At 30.7% G+C, this 24,823-nt stretch overlaps 1 protein-coding gene across 3 annotated transcripts in view; it reads left to right on the top strand.

Annotated features, from left to right (window-relative positions):
* LOC143068746 (ubiquitin carboxyl-terminal hydrolase 34-like) overlaps positions 1-24,823 on the top strand; it is an 81,403-nt gene that overhangs the window by 51,309 nt on the left and 5,271 nt on the right. For 2 of the 3 annotated variants that reach the window (XM_076243016.1, XM_076243018.1), the window contains 34 exons: positions 103-272; positions 1,056-1,224; positions 1,635-1,713; positions 1,956-2,009; positions 2,384-2,515; positions 3,083-3,147; positions 4,991-5,120; positions 5,536-5,601; positions 5,822-5,902; positions 6,276-6,358; positions 6,621-6,699; positions 7,076-7,240; positions 7,809-8,003; positions 8,701-8,805; positions 9,152-9,301; positions 11,155-11,302; positions 12,279-12,376; positions 12,824-12,856; positions 13,110-13,158; positions 13,605-13,690; positions 14,208-14,291; positions 15,702-15,808; positions 16,679-16,856; positions 18,572-18,729; positions 19,043-19,121; positions 19,838-19,964; positions 20,264-20,383; positions 20,621-20,725; positions 20,997-21,121; positions 21,676-21,799; positions 22,265-22,344; positions 23,354-23,488; positions 23,891-24,028; positions 24,589-24,778. In XM_076243016.1, coding sequence (XP_076099131.1) covers positions 103-272; positions 1,056-1,224; positions 1,635-1,713; positions 1,956-2,009; positions 2,384-2,515; positions 3,083-3,147; positions 4,991-5,120; positions 5,536-5,601; positions 5,822-5,902; positions 6,276-6,358; positions 6,621-6,699; positions 7,076-7,240; positions 7,809-8,003; positions 8,701-8,805; positions 9,152-9,301; positions 11,155-11,302; positions 12,279-12,376; positions 12,824-12,856; positions 13,110-13,158; positions 13,605-13,690; positions 14,208-14,291; positions 15,702-15,808; positions 16,679-16,856; positions 18,572-18,729; positions 19,043-19,121; positions 19,838-19,964; positions 20,264-20,383; positions 20,621-20,725; positions 20,997-21,121; positions 21,676-21,799; positions 22,265-22,344; positions 23,354-23,488; positions 23,891-24,028; positions 24,589-24,778 — 3,887 coding nt within the window. The remainder of the gene's footprint in view (positions 1-102; positions 273-1,055; positions 1,225-1,634; positions 1,714-1,955; positions 2,010-2,383; positions 2,516-3,082; positions 3,148-4,990; positions 5,121-5,535; positions 5,602-5,821; positions 5,903-6,275; positions 6,359-6,620; positions 6,700-7,075; positions 7,241-7,808; positions 8,004-8,700; positions 8,806-9,151; positions 9,302-11,154; positions 11,303-12,278; positions 12,377-12,823; positions 12,857-13,109; positions 13,159-13,604; positions 13,691-14,207; positions 14,292-15,701; positions 15,809-16,678; positions 16,857-18,571; positions 18,730-19,042; positions 19,122-19,837; positions 19,965-20,263; positions 20,384-20,620; positions 20,726-20,996; positions 21,122-21,675; positions 21,800-22,264; positions 22,345-23,353; positions 23,489-23,890; positions 24,029-24,588; positions 24,779-24,823) is intronic. The other variant, XM_076243017.1, reaches the window with a different exon arrangement.

Genomic DNA, 24,823 nt, shown 5'->3' with positions numbered 1-24,823 from the left:
TGCAACTGCAAGAGTGTTTTTTTTTCATGGCATTTTATATAGAGCTTTCTTTTGCATAGGAAGATTTATGGTTAATTTCATGTTTTGCATCATTTTTTTCAGGGCCTGTTTCAAAAGATTACCAAGAATATTATGTTTTAACACTATGAGGTATACATTTAACATGGTGACCATGCTGAAGGAGAAGGTCAATACACATTTCTCCTTCCCTCTCAGACTGGACATGTCACAATATATGGAGAAAAACCTGATGGGACCAGACAAACTCAAAGGTAGGAAAGCTATTACTGGTCCCTTACTCAACATACAGTCTAGGTAAGTCCAACTGGCAGTCATAGTTTGGTAAAGATTAATATATCCTTTGGCTATTACATAAAAATGAGATTTAACCCTGCCTTGAAAATTTGATAAATTCACTATTAATTTGGTTTTGTCCACTTGTATATGATTAATTCTGTATGATACTTGATAAACAACAATGTTGCATTCCTGTCATCTTGTATTCAATGGATGCAAAGCAATTAAATAATCAGTTGAGCTGAAATGGGGAAGAGGATGTCAAGGAGGCAATTAAAAAAAAAAGTGAAAAAACAATTCCAGGAAATCAATTACAAACGAAAGTGAACCAACACCTGGTGAATCTGTAGTACGGTAGAGTCCATAAAGTGGATACCTCGGGTATGCAGGGTCGTTATGATAGAAAACATAAAATGTAGAAAGTCTTATAACAACAACACTTTAGGGACTGTTGCAAAAATTTTTACAACCCGATTTTGTACTTCAGCATGATTTTATGTATTGTTTTTATTCTGATGACAGTGCCCTAGGCACCAAAACATGTCGATCAATAAATTTTTTGCAGCAGTCCCTAAAGTGTTGTTGTTATAAGACTTTCTACTATTCCACAAAATGCTACACAGAAAACTAAAGATCGAGAAACAGAAATTTTAGAAGAGAATTTTATATTTCTGGTCATAATTATCAATTAAAGGTTATCTACTATCTGTCTTGCTAACATTCATGTTATTCACAATTTTTTTTAAATTTCTTTCAAGATGATGATGAAGATGATAAAATGCAGATTTTAGGAGAATATGAAGATAATGATAGCTATGATTATGAACTGATAGGGGTAACTGTACATACTGGTACTGCTGATGGAGGACATTATTATAGTTTTATTAGGGACAGGTTACATAAATCAGAAAATGGACAAGACAAATGGTAAGTCTATGTTGTGGCTGTGTAGAAAATTGATATAAAAGCCAATTAGAATCAAACAAATTTTATTTCAGTAGCCCTTTTCAAAACTTATGTGTATTTTATTAATAATTTTTGTTTTTTAAACATATGTTTGTCTATACTTTAGACATTGTATTAGGAAATATTTTTCCAAATTTAAATAACACATTTAATGAAATAATGTTTTTAACAGTTTATACACAATGGAGGAAAGTGGTTTTGATTATAAAAACAGTTTTGAATTATTTTTTTGTATTGAGAGAAGTTAGTTTAGGTGTCCAATACTTCATGCAATACCAACACTATCATTGAAAGTTTTCAAGTTAATAGAAATATCAAGTTTGTATAGCTGTTTATGCTGAATTATTCACCTTATTCTATTTACTTTATAGGTACTTGTTCAACGATGCTGAAGTGAAATCTTTCGATCCTAGTCAGATAGCTCAAGAATGTTTTGGTGGTGAAATGACTGTAAGCTATTATATTTCGATTTTTTTTCCTAGAAACTAAATGCTATAATATAATCATTTACACTGGATGTTAAGCAACCAACAATCAATCAATATAATCATATAAGCAAATTATGAAGATAAATGATATGATTATGATAAGATACTGTAGATTTTAAGAATGTTTTTATCTTATTCATTCTTTTTGACTGTCACTTTTTGTAGAAACTAGACTTTTAAAATATCTATGTATCTTTATTTCAGAGTAAAACCTATGACTCAGTGACAGATAAATTTATGGATTTCTCATTTGAAAAGGTAAGAAAAGATGTAGCATTAATGTTCTATACAGTGTTTTAAACTAAGATTGTCCTTCAATATCTTTTTACTACGCTACAATTGAAAAGATGCCCCACTCAAATGTTAAATATTTTAATAATGTATTAACATTGATGATTGATACAAGCTAATGTTTGCACTTGTTACAAAATGAGGAGGGCTGCTCTACATTAAAGGTTATTATTGGATTAAATTGAACTAAAAATGAATTATTAATATACATATACACACTCCAGTGCTTTTCTAAACCAAACTTTTGCCTTTTGTGACGCACCAAAAGGCTGCAATTGTTCAAATTTGGATACTGATGAAAAGAATACTTCTGTCTACACAATATTTTCTTACAATTGTAGACTAATAGTGCCTACATGCTGTTTTATGAGAGATGTTCACCCAGACCTGAGGATGAGAAGAAGTTAGATCTAGTAGAACAAACGATAGATCAACCAAAATTTAACTTTGAATTGACCAAGGAATTAGAAGAGGTAAGGCTATGTTACAAATCAAGCAAGTGCATGGCAATTTATTTTTGTTAAGATTTCAGCATAGTTTAAAGATTTATTATATCCCTTTTCTAATTATTTTTGCTTACTAAGTTCATTGGACCATATGCCCTATTTGTAATTGCATGGAACACGTTTTCTGACCATCCATTGTTTGTTGTTAAGACAATTGAAATTTTCATGATCACCCTTTCATTATGTATTTTTATACCCCTTCCGTAGTGGAGGGGGCTTTAATTTTTACCCTTGTTGATCTATAGGTTCGTACATCCCAAAATTGGTTTCTGTTCTCTAACTTTAGTGTGCATCAACCAAATTTTATGAAACTTATTCACAATACTTATCACCACAACACACAGATCAACTTTGTTGACAGGATAAGTTTCACATTAATCACCTATATTCTGATAGCATAATTTCTATGTATCATTTTTTAAAACCTCATTAGTAATTAAATGCATGGAGCCATTTCTGAATTTACATACATATACAGTAATATAAAAGGTATTCTCAGTTTTTTCATACAGTGTTGCAACATTTTTATTTCAGTGGATTTGGCAAGACAACACACAGTTTTTACAAGACAAAAATATCTTGGATCACACTTATTTTGGGTAAGTTTATGATATTCTACTGTTTAAATGTATAACATTGAGAAAGATCTAACTGGGTCAGCATGACTACTGGAGTTCATGAATAATTTGATTTTAACTGTGATTTAGTTTTTTAATTGTTTATATATAATTAAAATCAATCTGAATTAACCACTTGAAAATATAGCATTGTTAAACTGATGAATGGCTTAATACTTATTTAATTCATTTTTAGCTCACCTGGCCCAAAGGGCCAAGTGAGCTTTTCTCATCACTTAGCGTCCGTCGTCATCGTCTTTAACTTTTACAAAAATCTTCTCCTAAGAAACTACTGGGCCAAATTTAACCAAACTTGGCAACAATCATCATTTGGGTATCTAGTTTAAAAAATGTGTCCTGTGACCCGGCCAACCAACCAAGATGGCCATTATGGCTAAAAATAGAACATAGGGGTAAAATGTAGATTTTGGCTTATATCTCTGAAATCAAAGCATTTACAAAGCAAATCTGACAAGCAGGTGAATTGTTTATCAGGTCAAGATCTATCTGCCCTGAAATTTTCAGTTGAATCGGACAACCCGTTGTTGGGTTGCTGCCCCAGAATTGGTAATTTTAAGGAAATTTTGCCGTGTTTTGGTTATTATCTTGAATATTATTATAGATAGAGATAAACTGTAAACAGCAATAATGTTCAGCAAAGTAAGATCTACAAAAAAGTCAACCTGACCAAAATGGTCAGTTGACCCCTTAAGGAGTTATTGCCCTTTATAGTCAATTTTTGGTAAATTTTTATCTTGTACAAAAATCTTCTTCTCTGAAACTACTAAGACAAATTTAACCAAACTTGTCCACAATCATCATTAGGGTATATAGTTTGAAAAATGTGTCCGATGACTCTGCCTGCGAAACCAAGATGGCCGACATGGCTAAAAATAGTACATAGGGTAAAATGCAGTTTTTGGCTAAAATCTCAGAAACCAAAGCATTTAAAGCAAATCTGCTGAGGATAAATGTGTTCTTTAGGTCATAGTCCATAAGCCCTGAAATTTTCAGACCAATCAGGCAACCCGTTGTTGGGTTGCTGCCCCGGAATTGTTAATTTTCAGAAAGTTTTGCAGCTTTTGGTTATTATCTGGAATTTTATTATAGAATGAGATAAACTGTAAACAGCAATAATGTACAGCAAAATAAGACCTAGAAATAAGTCAACATGATCAAAATGGTCAATTAACCTCTTAAGGAGTTATTGCCCTTTATAGTCAATTTTTAACAATTTTCATAAATTTTGTAAATTTTGTAAATTTTTACTCGTTAATGATATGGGTCAAGATGCGCATTAGTTTCTCCATAGGCGGTAATGGTAACGTTTTCTTCTGTTGCTCAGTCCATATCGTTAACTTGGATATGTGTGATGGCTCGTTTCGAAGCTGAGACATTTTGACATATGTGGTTAAATTTTCGGGGTACGAAGTGAGATTACTTTTTCCGTAAATTAGCAAACCCCGAGTATCCTTTTGTGATGCGGCTCCTCATGGTAAAAAATCCCATTTTTAACACAATAAGTTCTTTGAAAATTTAATACTTTGAACACATTTAATAGCTCCATAGATTTTACACATTTATTCTGTGTTCCCCTTCTTTCTAAATTAACTCAAATGGTTAAGCTCAGTCACTTGTTTATCATAAAAAAGTGTCAAATATCACTACACAGAGATTTTTTGTTTACACGTGACTTTTGAGTTCCTCATTTCAAGGTGCATTAGGGATATTGTCCCATATGCACATAGACCAAGGTGAGAGACACAGGCTCTTTAGAACCTTTAGTTTTGGGATAGAATTTCATGTATTCATGTCTATTTTTCAGATTTATGTGGCAGATATGTGGCTATATACCTACTACTTTGCCAAAAGATCCAGAAAATTTGGTTTCATTAAATGCTGCTCAACTTAGTACTTCATTTGTATTGGAAACACTTATACATGCAAAAGAAAAGGTATGCCTTAACTTTTGTTTTTATGCCCATTTATTATGCCCCATTTATGGGCATTATGTTTTCTGGTCTGTGTGTCTGTTCGTTCGTCTGTATGTTCATCTGATCGTTCATCTGTTCGTTTGTTCGTTTGTTCGTCCCGCTTCATGGGGCATTCGTGTACTTGGGACACATTCTTGTTTATACTAAATGTTGATTTTTCATGACACGTAATTGAAGTCATTCAAGTCATTCAATTAACAATACAAAATTTAGTACTATGAATTTTAATAGAATGATACAGCTAAGAAAACTGTAAGTTCACAATCAACAACACATAAACTACAGCTTAATGTATGTTAAATATGGCTAGAAAAGTAACAAAACCATTTTATATTGATAAAATAAATATATGATGTATTTCTTTTAACTTTTTCAGCCAACAATGTTACAGTGGATAGAATTGTTAACAAAGCAGTTCAACTCATGTCCTGGAGCTTGTGAGGTAATTTTTTAAAGACTTGCTTTTGGCAATATCAGTTCAAACATTGTTCAGATGTTTTAGTGTAATCTTAAATTTATCCAGATGTGTAAAAAAAGAAAGTGTATTTAATTTAAATAATTCCCTGTATACTGTTATACAGTTATATTATATTATAAAAGTATGCTTATAGTAAATGATAAAAGTAGGATTATAGTAAAAATGTATCTTGCATGTATTTCAGTGGTTTCTGGATCACATGGCAGAAAGTGACTGGTGGCCACAACAGATCCTTATAAAATGTCCTAACCAGATGGTCAGACAGGTAGGGAAAATAAATAAATGTCATCTTTATACTCTTATTTATTATCTTTTTTATACAACAAAACAGAAAATCTCTGTGTTTTTTTTTTTTTTTTTTTTTTTGTAAAGGTAAACTGGAAATATAATTTTTTTTGGCAATCTGGTTTAAAAAAACATACCACGGGAGGATTGAAGAATTTCACCTTGCATCTGATTCAGACAAATCCAAATCATAACTTTATTAGTTTTATCAGGTGATATGTTTGCCCTCTCAACCTGTAGAGCATACTTTTCATTTATAAATATTTACAAAAATTTCTTTCACAAAGTCTTTGTAGTTATTTTTTTTCTCAATTAGCTACTGATTTAATGATGTGATATTTATATAATTATAGATGTTCCAGAGACTGCTTATTCATGTTATTACACAACTAAGATCGTCACACGAAGACCTCTACCTGGTTCCTCTCATTGAGGGGTTAGTATCTTATTAAGAAAATAGCTTTTGAATCCATGAGTTGGTCTTTGGACTGCTAAAAAATATTGTGTGTATCAAATGTATATATTTAGCTGAGGAAGCAAATTCCTTTCTTATGACTGAAACTTATTATGAAGCTTAATTGTTTTGCAAATAAAATAGTATTTCCTGACTCTATCTGTGTGTGTGATTTATGTAATTTCACCTTTTTTGCATGTTAATAAATGCCTATTTAACTAATGTGTTATAAATTATATTTTAGGGAAGATGGAGAAATTGATGTAGCAGAACTTGGAAGCAAATCTTGTGTTACAAGGTTCATCAAAAAGATGTTATCTATAGTAAGTTAAATTTAAGAAATTTTTTACTATTTAAGAAGAAAATAATGATTTTCATTTGTAAAATACTACTGGAGATCATTTTCTTTGTGAAAAAGCTTGAGATTTAAACGTAAGTGTGTCATTGTGACACTAGTTATGAGAGATAGTCTAACCTGTACCAACATAATCTTTATTCCATAGACAAATGATAAGTCAGACAATCCAAAACCTACTATAATCTTTGAAGAGCTGATTTGTCTAATATAGTCCTAAATAAAATTGGGAAAGGAAATGGGGAATGTGTCAAAGCGACAACAACCCGATCATAGAGCAGACAACTAAAGTATACCTTAATTCTTGATATATTCCTTTCAATTTATTTTTTGCTTGTTTGCAGATAGAACATGGTGTTAGACCACATAGTAAATATTTAACAGAGTATTTTGCATTCCTACTGGAGTTTGCTAAGATGGGAGACGAGGAGTGTATCTTTATGATTCACATCAATGCTATCTCGACCATGATTAACTTTTACCTTGGACAGAAAGCTCAGGAGAATTACGTAAGTTTTAAAAAGATATTTTATCTGTACAATTACACGATATGAAAGCGAGTTTTAGAAGTGTTGTAAACAATAGAGAAAATGTTACAAAATTTTAGAATTTTTTAATGATTTTCAAATGTGACTAATGTGTCTTTTTCTGTCAGGGACTATTTTATAATTTGTAATTCTAAAATGTCTGCTTGAAATTTATATGAATAGCCCTCTTAAAAATGTTTGTCAGTATGCAAGAAATTGGTGTCTGACCGAAGATAGTTGGGTTATTATGATTGGTACAATTTAGAATTGATAATTGAAATGGGGAATGTATCAAACAACCTGACCAAAGAGCAAAAAACAGCTGAAGACCATCAATTGGTCCTCAAGCCAGCAAGAAAATCCCTCTTCTTGGGTCAAATTTCAGCTGGCTACTTAACAAAAATGAGTACTTGTTCAAGTATCTCCATACCACTAAAAAGATCAATAATCTAAACACAGTCTATTGGTGGTAAGCTCCTTTTTTCTTGAGAAATTTAGGCACAATAGAAAATAAATTGCAGTAAACATCAAGAAATGTTTTTTTTTACAGGTTGAAATTCCCTCTGATGATGAAGATGATGAGGTCATCACCATAACAGACGATGCCTATAAACCTCTGTCACTAGAGAAGATGATCACGCTGATTGCTGTACTTGTTGAGAAGTCTCGTGGAGAGGATAAACAATTACACATCAGTGATAAAGATTATAGTGCTATTATTGGGGGGAAGGTTAGTACTGTCAAGGTAATACTATTTTATACATTATTGTTTGTTTGTTTTGTTGGTGGGTTTTAATTCTATTTTTATAATTTTTTCTTCCAATAAAACCTTGGGAAAATTTATACACAAAAAATTCAGTCCTATTATAATATTACTGATAACATGGCCTTATTCTATCACTAGTTACACATTTGATAAATGATATAATAAGCTTAAATGAGGCTGATACTATGCCAACAGCTAGTTCAACTCAAATATGGCTGTTGGCTATGTTAAATGACATAAATACAGATATCTGGGGTTTAACATACATGTATACCCTACTAATCCTTATATTTATATTATTTTGACATTGCATTCATCTCCTTTGAGGTCATAAATTAAAGATATTTATATTGGTTTTTTTTTATCCATGAATAAAAATATAATTTAAGAAGACTTCCACAGACTTCATAGCATTTATATAAAAAAAAAAACACACTTAGAGCTATTCATCACCCATTAAATTGCAATTTACTGTGCATATATAACCACACAATTTGATTTTTGTGACCTCCCCACCCATTCTCAAATATTAAAGTACCTTCCAAACTCCCATAAATTGTTTTCTAGAAAAGCCTGTATTCATTATAGACTTCCTTGACATTCCGATCCCAATACCAACTTTGAATAGTGTGTTACTCACTCAATTCTACATATGCTTACTATTGTGCATTTTTAGGGATTCCCGTTCTTATTTAACCAAATAAGAGATGCCATTAATTTGAGGCAGACATGTAATTTGATATTTAGTCTGAGTCGATGGAATGAACAGTTAGCTGTTGCTGTAAGTAGAATTAGTTTAAGATGTCAAAATAAAGATGCTGGACAAAACACCATTTTGTTTGAGTTGAAATATTTTTGTTATGGAAATAATAAAAAAGGAAGAAGTAAAATGAATATAAAGGAGTGTAATCTATTATTGTTACTGTAAAAGAAATATTTTTTGAACCATTTAGTGATGTGACTTTTATGAATAGAAAAATTAAATCTTCAATTTGTAAAATATATTATCAAAGTAAGGAAATTTTGAAAACAAATCACAGCTAGAAAGGGCTTTACATAATTAAAAAAAAAAGGACAGCAGAATATTTTAAATATTTATACTGAAACTCATATTCTTTGTATTTCAGATTGTTACCATGGTATTTAGTGCAATAAAGAAATTAAGTATAGAACATTCCCAACCATTCTTCAAACTGTTGTCGATGTTAGTAGAATTTGGTGGAGGTCCTCCAGGATTACCTCCCTTTACACAATATTGTCTACAGCGTTTCTGGGATGTAAGTGTTGTATGTTACTAACTTTAAAAGACAATAAAACAGTAGTTTGTCATGACAGAATATAACAGATATATTTGCAAATTTCAGACCATTTGTTTTTTGGATAATTTGAATATACAGTCCACTCCACTTAATTGCATACCGCTTAATAGCATAATTCGGTTAATTGCATACTTTTCTCCTGCACAAAACTATTTCCCATTCATCTAATGTTAAATTTTCCGGTTATATGCATAGCCATAACAAGTGGCATTTCGGTTAATTGCATAGAAAATAATCGCCAGCTGATATGCTGAGTTAAAACTGGCACGATTTTTACTGGAAACAGCAATTTTGTAAGTATATTTATCTTGAATGCATCATAATTTTCATTATTATTTCATTTTTACTTCTATGTAATTAAAATAATTTTTTTAAACAGTTTCTTTTGTGTTTATGTGATTATAAAAAATGTACACAGGTAAAGTTTCCCATGCTCTATTTTAAGCCTCGAGGTCATAAAAATGTCAAACAACTGATTGTTGTAAAACAAGACCATTCTATCTCAGGGATTTCCTTTACTGATCTGCACTATCGATGTTATTTGACTCTGTCATTTGACATTTCGGATATAAGCATCTTCTTTTTTGTATACTCCGCTCATTTGCATAATTTCGTCTATGCAAATAACCAGAATGTACAGTACTTATAAGTCTTTATTATCTTTCAGACAATCTAATCTAAGTGGCTCTATAACTAAATGCCTGGCACACTATCTTGAAATTTCCATATGGTTTTATCATAAATTATGAAACTTAAAAATCAATTACAATTAAAAAAACAATTGAAGGTCTTTTCACTAGTTAAGATCTATTTTGATATTGAAATATGAAAAATAAGTTTAAAATGTTAGTTCCTATGGCTTTATGATGTATTTATATGAATTTAAAGCAAAGATCAAAATCTAGAAAGTCCTATTAACCTATGACCTTGACCTCAATTTCAAGGTCTCAAACCAAGGACCTTATAACAAAAGACCCTAGGTCTTTAATATGTTTGGTTTATAAGAAATATCACTTTACGCGTAATTCTAAATGAAAGATGGGCAAAAGCTCCCATTTATTGTCTGTGCACCCTTTTAACCAAAATATACAAGTAAGGACATGTCGCAACTAACAATTTATGAAAAATTATTTGTCGATATGTCATACGGTTTTTGAAAATCAGTGAAAATAAGCAAAAATCAAAATTTAGAACATTACCTTGACCTTTGGCCTTGACCTCATTTTCATTTTTTTTGGAACGAGGGCCTCAAATCTGAAGACCCTAGGTCTCTATAACTTATGGTTTACCAGTTAGAAATGCATATCACTTGAATCAAATAAAAAGGGGGAATAACTCTCATATGGAGTCTCCAAATAGCTTCAGTCCAAATGAATAGTCTTATCCTGAATATGTAACAAGCAATTTGCTAAAATAAATTTGTTGTAATCTTTTACGGTTGCAAGGAGTATTGGCCACAAGGAAAACAGTGTTTGGGGAGATAACTCTTACAACGTAAAGTATTTTGTTACGCGGTTGTAAATTTTTAAAGCGAATAAACTATGTGATATCAGATTCCAGATATGTATGCAACATCTTATGAAACAACAATACTACGCAAGAAAAAAAATTAGGCGGAAGAAAAAATATATAATAATAATCAGAACAAATCAATAGGTCTTTCCACGGAAAGATTGAAAGACCTAATGATTGTATCAATATTGAACAAAAATTGAAAATTTGGTGTCTCAAAGGTGTCGTACCGGTATCTACCTTATCAAAAAATATACATGTATATGCTTCATCACGAGTTATTTGCAATGTATTTACAGTTAACAAAGAGTTGTCCTCAGCCATGTTTAGAATGGATGTCCTCTCAAGTCACAAGAAATAAATTAGCTAGTCATTGGATTCTGAATCAGAGAGAAAGCTGGGTGGAACCTTATCTTATAGCAAATAATAATGCTAGAGTAAGAAATGGTAAGTGGCTTGATAAGTACTATTATCAGTAATAATTTAGGGAACTTAGTTTAATTACCATTTACCTTACAAATCTTTTCACTTTATTTCTAGTTTTGAGTTTGACAATTAGTAAAGCCAACAAACATTATATGGTCTAAATAATTTACCATGAATTTGAATGTCCAATGAACCATTTATCAACCAAAATTTGTATTAATTAATAAAGAATCCACAGTCATATTCTAGGAAGTTAGTGTTAAGGTGGATCAGGACTATTCGACTGCGCATAATTTCACGCATAAATATCAATGCACACGAAAAGTAATTGTCGTAAATTCGATATTATTTTTTATAATATTTTGATTGATTAGAAATGTTAAATCATTGTAGTTATGTCACTAAAAGCATATTTTCATTATTATGTGTATCTTTTAAAGGCTCAAAATAACATTTCACCCATTTTCACCGTTTTCCCACCAAAATTTGGGTTTTAAGGCAAAATATTTTTTTTTCCTTATCGGTGACCTATATTTTTTATTTGCTCATTCTTTAAAGCTATATTTCAGCTTTTTATATTACAGTTTTGGACCAAGTGTCATAGAACGTGTTTTTGATATTCTGATAAAAATATGTCAACACCTCTATTTTCCCTAACATTTTATTGAAAAATGGTCCCTTTTACATACATGTTTAAAAGTAAAATTTCTTGCTTAAATGGTCTGTGACCCCCTATTTTTTTTCAACCAATTTGATTAATTTTCTATAAAAAATTAAATAACAAAAAATATGGCACTTCTGATAGAAACTTAGAATAGGCCCGAGCCACCTTAAATCCAGATTTGATTTTAATGCTTAATTTAGTTATGAAAAGACAAATAGTAAAACTGTATTTGACAGCTATACACATTTTATCAATTTGTTGGCTTACTGTTGTATACAAGATATCTTGAGTAATCGCCCAACAATTTAATATAAATTGTTAATTTCTTTACAGCTGCTGCCATGTTATTGATCTCACTGGTACCCAGTAATCACTTCAGACAGACATTTAGAGCTACCAGGAGTATTGTTAGTCCTCATAAGGAATCAGCTGTAAGTACATAAAGTTTGCAGTATCAGAATATGTCTAAAGATCAAAATGTACATCACAAATTTTTGACTTAACCAAGTAGAAGGAGAAGGAGACATGGGCAGTGTTGATACATGTCTCATTATACAAAATAGCTAACCTTCATGTATCCCTTATGGATATGCAATGATTTTATTCTTGACACATTTTAATATTTGAGATTTAATTGTAAATAGTGCAGGTTTTTCTTAATGTTCAAGATTCAGTGGAAGAATCTTTCGCTCTTACTATTTTCAGAGGCTGGCAAGACACACTTTTGCATTCTTTTTCGGTGATCTGGATTTTCCCATGTTTCTATGATTATTTTTGATAGCAAAAAGGTTATTCATAAGTGAATTTGTATCATTCTTCTCAAAAAGAGTTCATGTTTATAAAAATATATTAAAACATTCTTCTTTTTTACATTTCAGATGTCATCAGAAGCTGTCATTGTTCTTCACCAGGTAAGAATTAAAAAGATTAATTGGTGTAAGTAAGACATTGATCTTACAAATCTAAGTATCTGCTAAGGGGAATAACTCACTATCTAACAATGATTAAAATTCTACTGTAGAATGGTGTGCATCATGGTATACTTCTAAACTTATAACAATATCAAAGACTTGTTTTATTCAAGTGAGAAATTTAAAAGGTTGATGTTTCTTAAAACATAAAGAGCTGAAGAAAGAAGTAAGCATTTGCCTTTTCTTTTTACAGATTTATGAACACTTGCTAAGTTTGTTATCCAGAGCCAAACTTTATGTTGGTAAGTTTAAAATTTTGTTTTTTTCATCAGTATTTTTTAGTTGTGGAAAGTTTAAGAGTGACAGAATACAAGATTACAAAATGTTAAGCATATCCAAAGCTAAAAAAAAATCATGAAATTAGAACAACTTTATTGGTACCAGTAAAATAGCTATTTCATGTTAGCTTGTATATTCAAATTGTTTTGGCAGGTAGATGTTATAAATTTAGGATATAATTTATTGTCTAATATAAAAAAGAAGATGTTGTATGATTGCCAATGAGACAACTTTTCACAAGAGACCAAATGATATAGAAATTAACAACTATAGGTTATCATATGGCCTACAACCATGAGCAAAGCCCATTAAGTCCCCAAAATGTCAAATGTAAAACAATTCAAATGAGAAAACTAAGTTAATGTAATGCCTTGATATGAGTTGAAACAGGTATTTGTTTCTATTACAGATCCACAGGCCCATGGAACATCCAAACTGACCAGTTATTTTGCTGTGATGTCCTATTGTTTGATTTCAAGAACAGAAAAGTTAATGGTAAAACTTTATAATATACAGTTGTATATTTCCACCATTGTTTAAGCAAAGAACAGTACTGAAAAATGTGGACATTGCCTTTTAACGTCTTCAGTCTTGCATTGAAAACACTAAATTTCAAAATAATGACTGATTCAGAAGTATTACTTCGTTATCTTTAAAAACACTGTTATTCTGTATTCAAATTTCTATGTTAATTGGATAGTTTCAGTAATGATTTATACAATGGAATAAGACGTTGGTGGAGGTCGGAAAGAATGTAAGTGACTCCAAAGACTCTAGAAATTTTCCTGGAATATCTCTAGCTAAAATCATTGTAACAAGTTTAAAATTATGTATCTTTAACTATCCATAAACTTTTGGTAAATAATTTAAATAGAAATATATTGACAGAAAAAAAAATTAATGATATTTTGAGTCAACTTTAAATTGTCCTGAATTAATTTTAAAACTAGTCCTATTGTAAAATATTAAAGTTAATTGCATAAAGCTTGAACAACATTTTTTATTATTTCAGTTTGGTAGATTATTCCAGGATTTATGGAACCTTTTTCAGCCAAAGTTATGTGAACCCCAGATTTCAATGCATCACAATAAACAGGTACTTAGTGCACATTAAATCTAATTAGTTACATGTTTTGTGTAACAATGTTAGCAAGTGGTTTGATAGTTTTGTACTGTTGAGAGGAATTTTAGAAAAATGACCAATTTTTTTATGCAGCATACTTGTGAGATAATTTTTATACGACCGCAAAATTTGAAAAATTTTTCGTCGTATATTGCTATCACGTCGGCGTCGGCGTCGTCGGCGTCGTCGGCGTCGTCGTCGTCGTCGTCCGAATACTTTTAGTTTTCGCACTCTAACTTTAGTAAAAGTGAATAGAAATCAATGAAATTTTAACACAAGGTTTATGACCACAAAAGGAAGGTTGGGATTGATTTTGGGAGTTTTGGTCCCAACATTTTAGGAATTAGGGGCCAAAAAGGGCCCAAATATGCATTTTCTTGGTTTTCGCACTATAACTTTAGTTTAAGTGAATAGAAATCTATGAAATTTTGACACAAGGTTTATGACCACAAAAGGAAGGTTGGGATTGATTTTGGAAGTTTTGGTTCCAACAGTTTAGGAATTAAGGGCCAAAAAAGGGCCCAAATAAGCATTATTCTTGGTTTTCGCACAATAACTTTAGTATAAGTAAATAGAAATCAATGAAATTTTAACACAAGGTTTATGACCACAAAAGGAAGGTTGGGATTGATTTTTGGAGTTGAGGTCACAACAGTTTATGAATTAGGGGCCAAAAAGGGGCCCAAATAAGCATTATTTTTGGTTTTTGCACCATAACTTTAGTATAAGTAAATAGAAATCTATGAAATTTAAATACAAGGTTTATGACCATAAAAGGAAGGTTGGGTTTGATTTTGGGAGTTTTGGTCCTAACAGTTTAGGAATAAGGGCCCAAAGGGTCCAAAATTGAACTTTGTGTGATTTCATCAAAAATTGAATAATTGGGGTTCTTTGATATGCCGAATCTAACTATGTATGTAGATTCTTAATTTTTGGTCCCGTTTTCAAATTGGTCTACATTAAGGTCCAAAGGGTCCAAAATTAAACTTAGTTTGATTTTAACAAAAATTGAATCCTTGGGGTTCTTTGATATGCTGAATTTATTTTTTTTTTACATAAAATATGTTATGAAACACCTAATTTGCATGCATTCAAGTAGACAAAATGGTTGTGAAAAATACAAAGAGTTCCAGGATTGAAGTTGACTTGTCATGATGATTTCAGCAAATGCTTTGAGTTGGAAGAAATTGTCAAGGATAGCTCTTGATACACAAACTTTATATGCAAAAAAAATATTAAGGTTAAATATCCTATAAGTTTTTACAACTGAAAAACGAAATTGAACTAATTGTGCTACTTGTAAGTTTGCTTAAGAAATAGAGAAATGTTTAATTTCTATATAATCAAGATCACAGAAATTATGATATATATTTTCCATTGCAGGCTTTGATGTATTTCTGGTATCAGGCATGTGTAGATTGTCCAGAAAATATCATGAAGATAGTCAGCAATCCAAATGTTTGTAAACAGATAGCTTATAATTATATTTTGTAAGTATGCATTGGAAATGTATGAATGGTTTTACTAAACTAACAATTGATTTCTAATAAAAACTGTTATTTTTTAAAGTAATTAATTTTCCACATTTAATATTGTACACATCTTTTTGGTTAGGTTAATTCTGGTTTAAAAGAATTTCATCAATCATTTAATAAAATTGTTGTAAATTACAACCCATACATGCCACATGGCCATTTGCAGTATTTAAAAAAAAAAAAAAGTATGAAGGAAAACATACTTAAAATTTAAAATAGTGTTCCAGATAATGTTTAATTTTTTCAAGATTTTAACATTTTAAAGATTTAACATTTTTAAGAAAAAGATCAGCAGCTATCTCAAACATAATCTGATCATAGATCATTTGGCAATTTTATTTGAACTTCTGAGCAAAACAAATAGTAAGGAGAATTCTGTGCTGAAACATAACAAGTTGATATTATATAGTAAATACTTAATTTTACAGCGGATTCCATTGAGTGTTTAGCCAAAGGTAATATATTTGGTTAGCTTGCTTGTTAGCTGAACCATGAAGTCACGGTTAGTTTAGGTAAACTACCCTACTTTAAGAATAGACTAGTCCAACAGAAAACCATTTGATTTGTTTGTTGGACTATGCTACTTTGAAAGGAGGGTAGTATACCTGAACTAATAATGACTTCAAGGTTTAGCTAACAAGCAAGCTAACCAAAGATATTACCTTTCACTAAACACTCAATGGAATCCGCTGTAAGTGATCAGTCCACAGTTGTATTTCCTTTTCTCTAAGTACACATGTCATTTTTTTACTTTCTGAAAATATCATGAAGTTAAAAATTTTCACAAAAATATAAATCTTATGATTTTTGGTGGTTTTTTTTTAGAGCTGACCATGATGATCAAGATGTTCTAATGTTTAACAGAATAATGTTACCGTCATATTATGGATTGTTACGGATGTGTTGTCAGCAATCTAGGGTATTCACAAGACAGTTGGCATCACATCAGAACATTAACTGGGCTTTCCAAAATATTGCACCTTATCCTACAAAATATGCTGCTGTAAGTTTTCTTTATATAGCTATAAAAACATTCATACTGGTACTGTTTTATTGGTTAAACATTTTTTTATTTCAATCTGTAGAAACAACTTATTATTTGCAATGAAAGTGACAGTCTAAGATCAATATTTAAATTGATTTCCATATGCAGGGCTCACGCTACCAGGCGACTTGGGCGAAGAAGTCGCCTTCCCGACCATCACTTCGCTTTCCCCGACCCCCAAAAGCGAAAACAAGTCGCCCTGTTCTTGACGATAGTCGCTTTCAGTCGCTTCCGTCATCGGACATTTTCAATTTTTACCAAGTTGATGAAACATCAATTTTGTATTGATAATTAAAGAAATTCAGACATAAACGATTCATTATCTTTAGAAAAGAGGTTGAAGCATTGTCTTCGTAGTGTGTAGCAGGTTATTTGATAAAAATACAACTTTTTATCACTTCGTGCATTTCTGCAAGTTCCGGTGCTTGTTACTCGAAAACGTACATCAACCTCAAATTCGGCGGCAACATAAGTTTGTTACTTCATTTAAACGTGATAAAAGTTGCCTCCAGTAAATTTTTAATCCATTTATTGCATTAAAAACGTCATGTTCCTTTCCAAATAACTTGTCAAACATCGTTTATTTTTGTAAATTTTCTTGCAATCGTCCGCCATTGACCGATTTCTAAACTCCGGATCTGAACCGGACCAGCTATGACCGAAATCCGTACTTTTACAATAATTACTATGGACGCACGGATGGAACAGCTGATAGAAGAATATTGATCCCAAAGGGAAAAATTACGCATTCCACACGCATTAAAAGACGTTTGGTAACATCTAATTGATTGGTGTATATAATTCCCTATATTTTTTATGGATTGTTTCAAACTATTGATTAAGGTTCTTAACTCTGAGACTATTATACTAATATCAATATATTCTGGCCCAGCTTCATAACTTTTATATTTTTTTTATGAGAAACACTGAATGTCATACACAAGATAATTTTTAATTAAATTTTAATTGATATATTATAATTTCTTTACATTTTTTAAAATATTTTTTTTTTTTTTAGTGCTAGATATTTAGTTGGTAGTTTCTCACAAGAACCTTAGTAAAACTTAAATAACTTTTAATTTCAAATGTTACTTTAATTGTAATTTTTTTACTCAGATATGAATTGAACAATATAAAAAGAACATTATTTACATATGACCCTTTATACTATTGTAAAATCCAAACATTGTATCGCACCGCGCGAATGAGCACTTCTCTTTCAAATCTCACCACTTCTCCCTATCAGTTTCAAAAAGAGAAGTCACTTCTCCCTATAATTCTGAAGTAGTGTGAGCCCTGCATATGAGCAAAAAAATACAGACTATACAACAACAAGAGTGAAAAAACAAAAACACAAGATGTGAAAGACATTTTGAGTACAAAAAGTCTTCTGCAATAGACACACTCATCAATTTGTGAATCTCTGAATTACCAGTTTCTAAAATTCAACACAGACAATCAAAACCTATCATCAACACATAATTCTCTAAAAGACAAATGATATTAAGAAATGCGTGTAGAACTTTTCACAGTTTGTCTGCCGTTATTGGACATTACTGCTGATGCTGCGGTGAGAAACTCATTATTTACTGAAAAGAATTTCTGTTTAATTGATGAATAAATCAGATTATGTTATAAAATGTTGGGTTAGTAAAATATGATTTGATTTGCAGGCTGTAGATGAATTATTTAAAATGATGAGATTAATGGCTACAAAATACTCAGACAGTTCAGAAGAGGAAGTTAGATCCATTAATTCATTCAAGAAAAACACTTCACAGATGTTCTTAAATATGTTAGATGCAAGATCTGGATGGCAAACGCTGATCAGGTAAACATTTTTAGATAGTGTAATATGTAAGATATGATTTAAATCCATAAATAGCTCAATTTTGACTAGGCAAGTATATGGAGTTTGATGAAAAATATTGATCATATGAATAGTGCAGGTAATATTTTTTAGGGCAAACTTTGATCAGGTAAAAATGTAAGATGATAATTTTGGATGTTAACTTTTGGAAGTGTTTCCACCTTTTTCGTGTATGTTTTATAGAATAGTCCTAAGCCAATGAGATGATTTTCTTTAGAATAGAGATGCTATAAAACACTTTCACAAAGAAAAATTTTGTTATTTTTTATTGTAGTGTGTTGAAGATATTAGTGGATGCTGATAATGACAGACTATTCCTAATATATCAAGGAGGCTTACAAATGATGTCTGAGGTTTGTATCGCATGTTACACAGGGGAGTTGTTTTTTGCTATTTATGCACATTTTGATTTGCCACTTTCAAGATGAATGTAGTAATATCCCATTGTGCAGTAACACCATTTTCTGTTAAAAGATATTAAATGCAAACAACGATAATCAATGAATACCTCCATACAGTGTAATTATTAGAACAAAACAAAACTGCATATCAGTGGCCTGGAGTGGACTACACATTAACAGAGCAGAATTAATGAAATATTGTTGTCATGCCTTTGCCTTCATTGGATCACTGATTAAAAAGAAAAATCATTTGATAAAGAGTGAATGCGCCGCGGGAAAAAAATATGATAAAACATACCTGTAAACTAAATTTGATTAGTTTTTGGACACTTGCAACCTCATTAAATTAGAATAAAAATTGATGTGAAGAAAGAAAAACCCTCCATTTCAGATTGCAGGCATTAGCACAAAAAGCATTTGTATATGAAGTATTGAACACAATTTTATTAATGTATCCAATTGTGGTAGTGTGAAGTTAAGTCTTGAATCAGATTTCAAAGGTAAAGTTGATATCTGATTAAGAATGATTTCTACTTCTAAAATAAAATGATAGAAAGTGCCGAATTAAAAACCAGAATTTTTAGAAAGTGAAACATTACACAAATGTTTTATATATTAAGGAATTAATTGTTTGAAATTTAATAATTTTTGTTACTTATACATTTAAGGCATTTAACAATTTACATGTGATGTACCATGAGGCTACAGCATGTCATGTGACTGGAGACATTGTAGATTTGCTGACCATTATACTGCCTGTGTTGAAAGTACTGAGGCATTTTCATGATAAGAAAAGTAAGTGTATCCCAGTTGTTTAAAATTTCTTTACCCAGTGAAATATAGGAGTAATTAAAAGAAGAACTTATTATTTTATTCATTTAATGAAAGTTTAAAGAATTTATATTGTGAATACATTTGTACAAGCATATGTAATTGCAAAATTGTATTTCTTATTCCACCTGAAACTTTGATGACTTTAAATAAAATAACAGCACTATAAAAATGTACAATCAAGCTGTCTTTATCTTATATCAGTTTACATATAGGAGAATATTGATTTAAGTCAAGTAAATGTTGATATTGTTTTATTGTAGGTTCTGGTTCAGATATTCAAACAGTATTTCAGAATTGGAGGGATAGAATGGAATTTGTAAAGAAACTGCTGACATTACTGAATTCATTTACACCACCAGAGATCAGACAGATTTCTATAGGTATGGAAAAGGAAATATTTTCCGATATATGGTTATTCAGAGGTTTCGCAAGAAATAGTGATAATTTTCTATGCACATGTGTTCATACAATTGTATGGAAAGTTGAAGGAAATATTCTGAATTATATATATTTATTGTTTAGAATATATATGTTAAACAGATTCAAATAAATTTGTTAAAATTTTTAACTTTCATTTATTCAATATGGTTATTCTTATGATATGTTGTCTTTTGCAGAGGTTTTACGTGAAATGGTGATAATTTTCCAGAGTGAATGTGTCCATACAATGGTTCCAATGTTAACACAGGCTCATGTGTCTTTCCAAGAAAGTAATTTGCCTGGTAAGTTTATATCAAATCATGTCAGTTTTATAGGTCGAATACAATATTGTCTGTTTGACTAAATAAAGTAATCATACCTCTGCAAATATTCAGGTCTATCGCACATTTCATCGTTCTTCCCAATTCACGAAAGTATTTAAAATGAAAATAAAAGTTTAAAGCATTAATCAATATTTTAACATCCCTCTATAACAGATCTTGTTAAGATAGAAGCATAAAAGAGTTAATTCTAAAAAATGGCTGTCTGAAAATTTATACTCTTATATTTCAGTACCGACACCAGGACCATATTTCCCTAGAAGAGGTCAGAAACCTATAGGGTCTAAGTCCAATATACGTCCACCTAGACCACAGTTTAATATGATGTTACATTCTAGTCAAGTAGAGGCAACAAAGGTAAAGAACATTGATTTACACAATAGATTTGTTTATTTATTTGATGATTTTTATGCCCCACCTACGATAGTCTGGTCTGTGCGTTTGTTGGTTCATTCGTCTTAGTACGTTTATCTGTCCAGGTTAAAGTTTTGGTCAAGGTTGTTTTTAATGAAGTTGAAGTCCATTCAACTTGATACTTAGTACACATGTTCCCTATGATATGATATTTCTAATTAAAATGCCAAATTAGAATTTTGACCCCAATTTCACGGTCCAGTGAACATAGAAAATGATAGTGCGAATGGGGCAGCCGTGTACTATGGACACATTCTTCTTTTAGTGTATTTTTTAATAACAACATTAAATCTCAAGGAAATTTAAATCATAATCTGAAGAATGCACGGTTATTTGCCTTTCCAGCAATTGCTTTTGTCACTGGACTTTTAATTTTATTGTTATTCAATTAAGAATTTTGAACATTTTTATTTCAACATCATATATATTGTTATGTATATCTTTCAACACATAATTTAATAAGCTTGTTTTGTATTTCTGGTTTTACTTAATTTCAGGGTGTTGATGAGAATTATGACTGTGCATTATCAGAATTTTTCTTACCATACCATTCCTTAGTAGATCTTATTTGTAGAGTTGCTGTCAACCAACAAATACTAAATGAACATATAATTAATCTTAGTAAGTATTCCGACAATATTTTGTATTATACTGTACTGTTCTTTTACATAAATTACAAGAAACAATAAAATAATGATATATAAAAGTCAACACAGAGAATTAAAAACTCCCACTCCATTGTAAGTTTAAGACACCCCCTAGCACTAGTATGAGCGGAATACTTTGCAATATCATTGGAATAGATTTGAAAGATGTAACACCTTGAATTTGTCCCATTCATAATGAAAAGCAGATAATTTATTTGGTCATTGAATTCACATAGCAAAAACATAAAAATATCAATTGTTGTTAACCATGTACTTTTATCTTTTTGAATGTGTTAGAAAAGAAATAGAATTGGTTATCGTTTGCTAGTAGTTGAAAAGTATGAAGATTATGCAAGAAAGCATATCTTATAATACTTAGGCATACCAGGAGGCTTTACTGAAATAGAATATAACTTTACATTTTGATATTATCTTTAAGGTGCTGTAGTGGCTGTTGAAGGTGTCCCATTACATTCAGCCTTCTTTGCAAAGTTGTGGTATGAAATTTATCACTCTGAGGTAAGAAACATTAAACCATGTTTACAAATAATTTGAAAAGTTATCAAATATTAAAAACTATAATACTGATGAAAAACAATGATTGTTAAGAATATTCAATGAAATAAATATCAAAATTTTGTTGCATCGATACAATCTGTATATATATATCAGTATTGGTTGTATGATTCCCCTGAAAAGCTCAATGGAAAAAAAGAGTTCTTATGCATCCATGTATATTTCAATATCTAGCAGAAATGTCTGAATTTAAAGTATAACATGTAATACACATTTCACGTACCAAGTTGTGTATTGGTTAGTGCATTGGACTACTAACACAAAGGTTCCTGGTACGATTCCCGTCTGGGATGAAAATTTCAGGGACTGGATTTTCGGCTTTCCCTTGACACCATTTGCGAGTATGATCTTGAGGAAACGATGATAGTCCGTCAGAAGGGGACGATAAATGGCTGACCTGTGTTAAGAGAGAGCCATATCTCTTGCATGTTAAAGACACCCTTGTAGATTTCGAAAAAGAGCAGGCAAATGCCGCTACAAGGCTGCACTCGCACCCACAAAGTGGAAAGGGATTAATATAAGTTGCAAAACTTGTTTCCCAATCCACTATAAATTAATATGTTTAAACTAAGTTGTTATTTTTATGAATCTTAAAAAGTTAACTTTGAATTATTTGGTGTAGAAAATCTACAAAAAAGAAAAGATAGACAAGATGAGTGTTTACCTTCTCAGACCATCTGTCCATCACATTGTCTTTGCTGAATTTTATGCCAATAAACATATCTCTGTGTCCCAGTTTATACTATATTTTGAATGATACAGAGCAATTTTCTTTAATGTAAAAAAAAAATGAAAAAAATATATAATAGTTATCAATGTCATGTGTTAAATGTGAGGATTTTACTATAGATACTATAGACAGACATGATAGAGGAATTTAACTTTACAGTATACAATTTGCTGAAAAAATGGCATATATCTTTTTGTCTAATAGTCTGTTTTATTGTAACAGGTTGATAGAAACTGTATAAGAATACTTTGCAGTAGCAGTTACTTTATAGAATATGTAGATTCAGTATTATTGGATGAGAGACTGTCACTAAACAATCATAATATATACCAGTTCTTTTGTAACTTCTTTCCAAAGGTTTGTATCAATTATCATAGTCTTTCTTTTGAACTCTTCCTGTACCCAATACCTACTCTAATGTATTTCTTGTAATTAAATGATAGAATTATTGACATCTACTACACACATTCCATTTTCATTATTTTGAGCAAAATTATCAATAAGATTTAAAATTAAGTTCTTATAATATTTTTAACACTTGCATTTTATTCTCGATCTGACAGCTAAAATTACTGTAAAATTTTTTGTGGAGTTTAAAATCTCTCCAATTTCAAAGCAAAATTCTATTTTCATGCTTTTCTTGTTTCTAATTTTGACCATATGATAATGATAAAAATATGCAAATACAACACTTGCTATATTAAATACAGAATTATGACTAATGCATAAATAACATACATCGTTGACATATTTTTTTAGGTATATCAACAAGTGCTAAATGACCAAGGCAAATCCTTACTTGATAGTTTGGTTGCCTCAGTAACGGCAGAAAAATCTGCCATAGAAAATGTCAGATACCAGCAAGATTTACTTAATATCTGTGAAAGAATTAATGGGGTATGTCATATTGAAAATTATATTTCATCTTTTCACTGTGCATTTTTGAAATTCTTTTTCCTTCATTCATAAAAGGGCATCAATGTGTGCACTTTTATAAAAACTGTTGCATTCAACTTTCAACTTTGTGAGTTAATTATATACTTCTTGAAATGTACTAAAATTTGAATTCTCTCTGATTTATCAAAAAATGTGTTATTTTTTTTCGTGTCCCCACAGATATATATACATTGCAAAATTTAATAAATGAACTAAACTACTGTGGATTCATTTTTATTCGTTGGATATCAATTTTCATGGATTTTGATTGTACTGGTGAACCACAAAATTAAATGTTCAACAAATAACAAATTTTCTATAGGCTTGTATGCAGACTTTGGCAAAACCATGAAATTAATTATCCATGAATATGCAAGTTTTCCTTAATCCACGAAAATTGGTATCCATGAAATTATGAATCCACAGTAATTCCCTTTTTTTCAAATTCAGATTGTAATGTGATCTGTTTTCGTTATACAAATGTTATATTATATGATTGAATTCTTAACAAAACATTTCAGGATTTACGAGCCATGTTACTGATATTCTCTGTTCAACCTCCAAAGAAGATGAATCCTTTGTTAATGGACAGTTTGCATTACATCTTAAGCATATGTAGAGAAAACCAGCAACAGAGGGCAGAGGCAGCTAGAATTCAGAGCAGAAAACGGTCTGGATCTGAGAGTCAGGAGGAGTTAACAGATTCTACAGGTTAGATATAAAATAAAAGTTAAAAATAAGAGAAAGGCCTTTTAT

Source organism: Mytilus galloprovincialis, chromosome 3 (genome assembly GCF_965363235.1).
Source record: "Mytilus galloprovincialis chromosome 3, xbMytGall1.hap1.1, whole genome shotgun sequence".
NCBI lineage: Eukaryota > Metazoa > Mollusca > Bivalvia > Mytilida > Mytilidae > Mytilus > Mytilus galloprovincialis.
The sequence above is the reverse complement of the archived record's forward strand: the minus strand, read 5'-3'. Positions and strand labels throughout refer to the sequence as shown.